This window comes from Nicotiana tabacum, chromosome 7 (genome assembly GCF_000715075.1).
Source record: "Nicotiana tabacum cultivar K326 chromosome 7, ASM71507v2, whole genome shotgun sequence".
NCBI classification, from domain to species: Eukaryota; Viridiplantae; Streptophyta; class Magnoliopsida; order Solanales; family Solanaceae; genus Nicotiana; species Nicotiana tabacum.
In genome coordinates, this window is record NC_134086.1 from 167,790,552 (window position 1) to 167,799,083 (window position 8,532).

The window sequence follows — 8,532 nt, forward strand, 5'->3', positions numbered from 1 at the left end:
TGATAAAGTTCCTCCGTGATAGAATGACTATTGAACCAAAGAAAAATTCACCAATTTTTACCAAGATACTTTAACCTAACAGAACTGAAAGAACAGATACGACATAGTACAATTGTCCGGTATGCTAACCATTGCCAACCGACATGCAATTGCACTAAATAACAGGGGATTATTTCTGATTAATATGCATCTTAATAGACTCCAAAACGCTTAGTCAAAATGGCCAACATGTTACATTGTCTATTTTACCTTGACATTACTGCAAATGAACTTGCTCAATTATGGAAACAACTTCATCGATGCTCTTGAAGTTTCGTCTATCCTTCAGAAGCTTCTTTGCACAGTTAAGCGCTAGTCGTTCACAATCAGCTCGTTTGGCAGCATCCTTGATTGATTCGAAATCTTCTACATGAGCTACCCCAACTATTCGCCTGTGTATTATTAAGAAAATAAGAATTTCAATCACATGCACCAAAACTTCAGAACTTTCTTGGGATTAACAAGACGATTGCTCTTGAATTCTGGAACAAGGCTTAGTTGCTTGGCAGGAATGTAATTTTGTAAGGGGTTGTTAAATTAATAGAAAAAAAACAGGGGGGAGAGAGAGAACGAAGATTAGAAATACGAATTGACCGATCACCTTATCATTTTAGCAGCACCAAATCCAAGGGTATCCTCAAAGAGTTCTTTCATGTATTTCTGCTTCACCAGCTGTCGAAGCTCAGTATTGTTGTATATTTCAGGAAGATATGCCTCACCAGGACCATCCTTGTGCTCATCCCAGAGTGCAAGAAACTTTTTGTGAAAGAGGTTCCAAGTCTCTGTTATTGTCTTCAGAATCCAAACTTTATATGACTGAAAACAAACGAGTTCAACAGTAAGTGCCAAAAACAATGTCAGTGTATTGTTCACTCCGCAAATGTTGAAGAAAGAAACAAATGGAAAGTCTACCAATCCATAAGCACATTTACATGTCCTCACAGGCAAAATCTTACATAGAAAACTAATAAGCTGAGGAGCTCATCACCAAAATTAAAGCAAGAAGCAATGGGACGAAGGACGTGAAAGGAAAATAAAGGTGGTCTGTTCTCATTTCTCACTTTTTGTCCATCCCTCTATTTAAAACCTCCTCTGTAGGGTGTAACCTGTTAACTTTGTTCAGAACCACTGAGAAAAAGTTCACAACAAAACCTGTTCTCTATCAGAAAACTTCTATGCAGATATTCCCTTTTTATCCTCAATCATTACAGAGAAAAGATGCATTCGTCAGCATATGAAGGTCATATAAGGATCTTTCATCTCATGGAAAATTTTTTTGAAGAAAATTACTGAGCTTTAACATTTGAAAATATTACATATTCCAAACAGTTATCAGCTTGTGAAGAAATTTATAAACTCATTGAAATCTTCAGATGAATATTTAGATTTAAAATCATGTTTTTGGAAGAAAGAAGAAAAAAAAAAAAGCAGCCTAACGGCATGCCTCAACTTCTCCAGATGAATCAATCTGGCAATAGGACATATATCCAAGCAGGTGCAAGCCATAAACAACTATAATTCCAGAATAGCGATCACAGACGTTAAGGACCAGAATATCATGCACAAGGAGAAAGAATCAAAAGGGGACAATGACCTTTACTATGAAACAATGAGATCATAGTAAAAGAAATATAGCATTGAAAGGAAAATGTTGCAGTAGATATACCTTGCGGTCATTGGCCTGATCCGCATGTCCATCTTGGGAAAAGTACGCCAGAATTAGATTTCCAATAAATGCTCCAATATCAAAACCCATTGGCCCATAGAAAGCAAATTCCGGATCAATTACTTGGGTTGAATCGTGAGTGACCATCAAAGAACCAGTATGGAGATCGCCATGTATTAGAGCTTGGGCTCTCTCACAAAACCTGCAAAGTATTGCATAAAGATTGTCGTGATTTTCAAGCTAAAGCAAACAAATACATACAGATAAAAGTCAAGCATATCAATTAGATGCACTATATAGCAACATCTTCTAGAATCACAAACGTACTTGGACTTAAGCTCAGCAACTTCAATTTTCAAACCATTATCGTTGCGAACTGCCTCTGCATCGGCATCTAGATAAGGAGATGTACAGCGATTATATTGTGACACTTTGTAGGGATCCGAGAAGACAACCTGCTCAGTGAGCCGACACAACTCGACGTTTCCACAAAATTCAGCAACTGCAAAAATGAATAGAGGTCAAAAACAAACAGAAATAACTGTCATGGGCATGATATAGCTTGCCAGTGGCCATCAAAACCATAAATGAATAGTTTTAATCCATAATAATGAATTGGTCCTGGGAATGTGCTAGCAGATGTCGATTCATATAGGTACACCCTTATAAGACGAAAACCCCTTATGAAGGCAGAAGATTAGTGTATGGTTTAATTTGTTGAAGAAAAAAATGGTCTCGACGAAAGAAAAGATCAAGAGAAACGTAAGATCAGAAATAAACAGACACGCAGATAATGAAGAAGAGACAAAACAGAAACTACAATTAGTTAGAATAACTATCTACACATGCAGAGAAAGATTTTATTATAAGCGACATGCGGAGAAAGATCTCCAATTCATAATAAAGATGTTGCAAGATTAAAAAAAAAAAAGAAAAATAAAGTTGCCTCCCCTGCTATCCGACCGAACCCAGCTTCAAAAATTTAACACACGCACAGGACCTTTGTGCTGCTTTTTGACATTACATGCTAGTCTGCAACTCTAAATTTTATAAAAAAGGCTACGACTCAAGATTTTCAAAATTTTACAACTCACACCATAGACCAGCAACACCAGTCCCACTATCTATGTATGCCTTTCAGCCAATATTTTCTTAATGGAAGTCACCCATCACAAACTAGAAGGCAGAAATAAATAGGAGAACAGAAAGAGAAAGAATTAAAAGACTATTCTCTTTTCTTCATTCCTTTTAGAATGGAAAAACAATTGAGAGATTTCTTTGATTTAAAGGGGGAATTGCACAACCTCTCATGACATTTCTTACTGTAACACAACCTTTCCTTCAGTTACAAATATTACATTGTTCCGCTCATATCAAGGATTGGGTACATAAACTTAATTTATTGGATCATTAATCTTTATCCTACTATCATTCGTTCAACTTTTTTCAAAAAATTTCTCCAACCTTACAAATATAAGGAAAAATAAAAAGTTAATGTTACAAGGTAAAGACATTATACAATAAAACAAAGGAAAAGATAAGCTCAAAAGAGAAGAGAGAAGATATTTATTCCTATTTACTTTGTACCTTGTCATTTATTTTTATTTTTTGCTGTCTTCACCCTTTTTTGTGTAAGGATTTTACTAAAACAATTTGAATGATATGAAAAAGATCAAATGTATGCATGAAATGATTACAATTATCACAAATTTGTTCCTCGAGATGGAAGAAGAATAGAATTAGCACATCAGATGCGAACTATTCCATGTGTGTTACAACTTAGTTTTGTTACAAAAAAGTACAAAAGAATGGAGGTTTACACATAAATATAAAACCACGGGAGTAGAATGTGTCGCATGTCAAAATCTGAGGAAAAGCATATGGAATTCTCCAGTACCCTTTTTTGAAAAGGATGCACTTCTCCCATATTTAATTTATAACTAGAAAATTCAATGAGTTTTACGAACTACAAGGAACGTGATCAAGATCGGCCCAAAATTGATTTAGCCTAGTGAATTTGGTTGGCAGTTCTAAATCTTTAACTTTCAAATATCAGAATTAAAAAGAAAACATATCAACCAAAATAGTTGTATAGTCTATCGGAAACAACCTCTCTACCTTCAAGGTGGGGGTAAGGCCTGTGTATACACTACCCTCCCCAGGCTCCACTTATGGGATTACACTGGGTTTGTTGTTGTTGTTGTTGTTGTTGTCAACCAAAATACTTGTATAACACCCTAACAAGATATATTAAAGAGACTTGTATAATGCGTTTGAAATGAAAAGGGTGAGTGGCTGTTTTAAATAAAAGAGAGGGATTGTAGTTATAAATATTGCACTTTAACCCTGGCAGTTACTAATTGAATTCCAGAAATTAGTTACGGTTGTTAGTGGCAGTTGGGTGGTTAGTTGAGCTTGTATAAATAATTGTAATTCCAATTCCGAAGTCATTGATTCAGAATCTCAGGTATTTTTCACTTTTTCCCCTTTTCTTCTGCTTTTCTTATCCGACATTATTGAGCTTACAGTAAAAAAGTCCATACACTTGAACTTGCAGAACTGTAGACACTTGCTAATTGAGGTGCGTCCAAGCAGGCCCAGGTACCACCATTGTGAAAAAATGAAAAAGAGAGAAAAAAAAGAGAGATAGCTCGACCAACTTTCAAATTAAACAGTGTTATCAAAGGCGAAAAGCGCAAAAAAGCTCTAAGGCGCAAATGGAGAAAAACTACAAATATGTATGTGTAATCCAAGACTAATATCTATAAGCAAGAATAGCAAATATATGGACAAAGAAATTGAAGAAAATTTATGATAAAGTAAAATATCAATTGTTTAGTGTCGTCTCTTCAGGATTACGCTCATTGGCAAGGAAAAGTATGCCTTATAGCCTTGATGACAACACTGAAGCGCTCGCTAAGCGAGGCTTCAGGGCTTAAGTGCGTCTTTGATAGCACTGTTTGAACATGAAGCGCTCGCTAAGCGAGGCTTCAGGGCTTAAGCGCGTCTTTGATAGCACTGTTTGAACATGAAGTGGTTCTAATCTTTTGATTAACTATATTCGTCCTCAATAAAAGTGCTGCCTCACTAAAATATAGGGACAGCAACAATGACAAACTACCAGCAGGATGCACTAGAAAAGTAAGATTTATTGACGACAACAAGTGTAGCAAAGGCACACCGATGTTGCCCTTTTCCTAACAAGGAGGATGAGATGAGCAAGTTAAGATGTATTAATGAGTTAAAGGATCCAGATTTTGAATTGGCAATGTGTATTATCATGGCTATAAATGACTGGTGAAAAGCTTGCTGACGTAGAGAGCTCGTCACTGCACATTTAGATCAGAAATAGATAAACTGTAATTCACCTGATGAGCTTTGTTTATAAAAGTGTAAAAGCTCTCCTGGTCAAAATTTGATTTCTAATAATTGCCCCCAAAGGTACCACTTTTACCAAACAAGAAGAAACCAGACCACATGTTGTACAACCAATATCTAAAATTCTTACCATAAGTTTTTATAACTTTCATTAATATGCTTAACCTTCAATAATGTAGCCTAACCATTGTGAGAAGTATATTTTATAGAAGAACCAATTATGTGTATTCACACAACTGACCCCTCTTCCCGGACCCCGTGCATAGCGGGAGCTTAGTGCACCGGGCTGCCCTTTACACAACTGAACCATGTCCGCATAAATAAGAAACTTTCATGAACATTAATAAAGCCTAATGCATAAACACAGGTGAGGAAGGTGTATATGTACATCTACAACTATATGCAGTCCCGATGAGATTAATATGGTGCACCTGCACGTTTGTGATCCGTTGTCGTAAGATAAAGCAGGGAGGTGAAGAAAAGAGTCTTCGCCATATAGTCCGAAATGTTTTCTGCGAGCAATGGATACTCGACCCCAGCAATCAATCCCTTCCTCAATATAATATGAGGAGGTTCAAGGTAGCGCATCCCGATCACACACATGGTCCTGTCAAAATGGTAAACCTCAGGTACATGCTCGGGACACAGACGCCCATGCTCTTTTAGCGCAGTGGATTCAAAGTAAGCGCGTTCTTTTGTCATTGGCCACGACTCTCCAATGCATCGAATATAAGGAAGAGCCTGCATACACCATCACCATAAGAAACATAAACAAGATAATCAATGATTGCACTGTCACCTTAAATATTACTATTTCGAGTAGCTTAAAAGCCAACTAAGATGCGAAAAGAATTAACCCAAAAAAGTGGGCACATAATGTGTAACAACAGGTTAATTTACACTGCTAATGCACTTATTCTATCAGTATAGATCACTCAAATCCAAAGAGTATATTAGTAAACTGTCAGAACCGTTTTTATTAAATGGCAATTGTAAGAACAGGATAACTTGATTGCAGAAAAAAAAAAGTGAGACAAATAAATACGGGGAATCGCTAAGTTCACTTCGGGAATAAAAAATACTCCCTAGCCCGTTGACTACGAATTGACTAAAAGTAAGAATAATTATAGCAGAGAAGGAACAGGGACAAAATGAGATGAACGCCACCTGTTTGATGACAAACGAACCAGAGGGAGCAACAACAATATAAACAAAGTTGAGATTTCCATCACCCACTTCCTTAATTTCAAGTTTATCGAACTCCTTGCCTAATATTGAAACCAAAGCAGGAGTAGCTTTAATATACTCCACTAATGATTTCTCGTCCAACGGCCGGAACCCATCTGATGCCATCGTCGCTGCCGGCGGAGGATACGGTTGGTACGCGGTGGCGATGGTAGTTGACTAGTTGGGGTAGGTGGCGAATGAAGACAGATGTATTGGGGCGAAGGGATTTAATAGTACTAGGAGTAGTAATTACAACGAGAAAAATGCTGCTTATTTTGTGACAAGTACTAGAAGGAGGAGTACTGTGTCCCAAATAAGATGAAAGTGATTTTTGGTTGACGAGAACCAAGATGAAGCACGGCTATATTGAGTTTTCATAGTTACATTGTACCTGGTCACTTTTCCAGGTCCCATATTTCCGATTGCTTAATTTCTAGGCTTTGTTACGAAGGAGTTAAGTTACGTAGTTTGACTGTACAAAAAAAATTATGGTATCCGTGAATTTTAACTTCTGATAGCATATCAGTTTTTTAATCAAATTATCAATTAATATTTATTAATAAACTTATTTTACTCAACTAAATACTAGTAAGAAACCTAATATAGAGTAAATATTTTGCACCAGTAATGCATATAAACTTAAATTGAGTAACGAATCATATTTTAAGGTTTCTCTTTGGTACAAAACATCAATTATGCAACCAAACGTATTTAAGTTCTATCAATTAATGTTCAATTCCTAATGGATATTGTATACGGTCAGAATTGAGCTTCCCTAATTTTGTATGGCTAAACGAAACCAGGGTGGCAGACCAAGGCTCGGCCTCGCATTGCATCGATAAATGGCACGGAGATGGATTGCTAAACTCATGAGTCGATAACATATCAAGATCGAGACCAGCAGTGATCGAGACCGAAGCGGGATAGAGACCGAGCGAGGTCGAAGGGAGCCTGCTAAGCCGAAGAACAGAAAGCCGAGATATCCGTGATCGGGCAAGGGTCGTGGCGGAAATCTCGGCATGTATCAAGCCAAGACCGGTTATTTAGCCAATCATGGGATTTCCTTCTTTATTTAGAATTGTACCATATGTAGAATTCCTCTACTATATAAAGGGAGTTTTAATTATTTTGTGAAAAAGATACTCACGTTATAAAATCTATATATTCACTCTCTCTTAAGCTCTCAATATTCTTGTTACTGTGTTCATACTTTCCGACAAAATACTCACTTAATTCGAGGGCAGTCTAGCTTCATTTATATTTGCAGTTAATTACATTGTCAATTTACATTTTCTCTCAATTTGTGCTAAGTGAATCGCGTGTCCTTAAAACCACAGTATAAATTCAATTGTTATCCGTTTTTAGGGTAAATAGTTTGGCGCCCACCATGGGGCTAAGGCTAATAGTGATTGTCTGGTACAAATTTTCGTAACACAGTATTTTACGCTTGTTCTTTGAAGTGTCTTTGATTACAGGATTAAAAGATGTCAAACTCTCAGTCAACACCTCAACAAATTGACAATGATCTCGGCCACCACGACGAGAATGAGAACATTGCACCGGAAATGTTGTACCCCCCACTGGCCTCGGTGGAGTTCCGGTTGTAGACCCAATAGATGTCAATTCACATGTAGCCATCAATGGAAATGTGGTCGTCGATCCCGAAAGCAACATTCGTGGGGGTACCCGATCAATAACTCAGAATGCGTATGGCGGTGAAGATAGAGGGATTAGACTGCGGGTAATCTTCAACATGCTGCAGACCCAACAGGAAGCAATAGCTCAGCTCCAAAATCAGAACACGCCGAGCAAGGTCGAACTCGAGCCATCCCAAGATGTTGTGCACAGGGTCGAACCAACTTCAAGAAAATCAAATGAGAAGGAATCGAAGACCAATCCCACTATTATAAAGATGCTCGAAAAGTTGATGAAGCGAATCGAGACGGGGGAAAAGAAGATCGAGGAAAATGATAAGAAAGTGGAAAGCTATAACTCCAGGGTCGACAAAATCCCGGGAACACCACCGATACTGAAAGGACTAGATTCTAAAAGGTTCGTATACAAACCTTTCCCCCCAAGTGCGGCTTCGATGCCAATCCCCAAGAACTTCCATATTCCCGAGATTCCTAAGTATAACGGGATAACTTATCCAAATGAACACGTCACCTCGTACATGTGCGCCATCAAAGGATATGACTTGGAAGATGATGAAATTGAATCCG

General features: G+C 37.6%; 1 protein-coding gene across 1 annotated transcript; it reads right to left on the minus strand.

Annotated features, from left to right (window-relative positions):
- Positions 1–6,724, minus strand: LOC107826487 (methylthioribose kinase). Its single transcript, XM_016653473.2, has 6 exons — positions 6,251–6,724; positions 5,515–5,824; positions 2,033–2,207; positions 1,706–1,907; positions 641–855; positions 1–431 (listed from the first exon to the last, which is right to left on the minus strand). Exons 1-6 carry the CDS (start codon positions 6,434–6,436, stop codon positions 257–259), a joined length of 1,263 nt encoding a protein of 420 aa, XP_016508959.2. The 5' UTR covers positions 6,437–6,724; the 3' UTR covers positions 1–256.
- Positions 6,725–8,532: the final 1,808 nt, after the last annotated feature.

Excerpts from the sequence above, each read along its gene's own strand:
- LOC107826487 (XM_016653473.2), bottom strand. The coding sequence starts at position 6,436 with ATGGCATCAGATGGGTTCCGGCCGTTGGACGAGAAATCATTAGTGGAG. Across the intron at positions 5,825-6,250 it reads GTTCGTTTGTCATCAAACAG|GCTCTTCCTTATATTCGATG; the intron begins GTGGCGTTCATC and ends TGGTGTATGCAG. Across the intron at positions 856-1,705 it reads ATCAGGCCAATGACCGCAAG|TCATATAAAGTTTGGATTCT; the intron begins GTATATCTACTG and ends GTTTGTTTTCAG.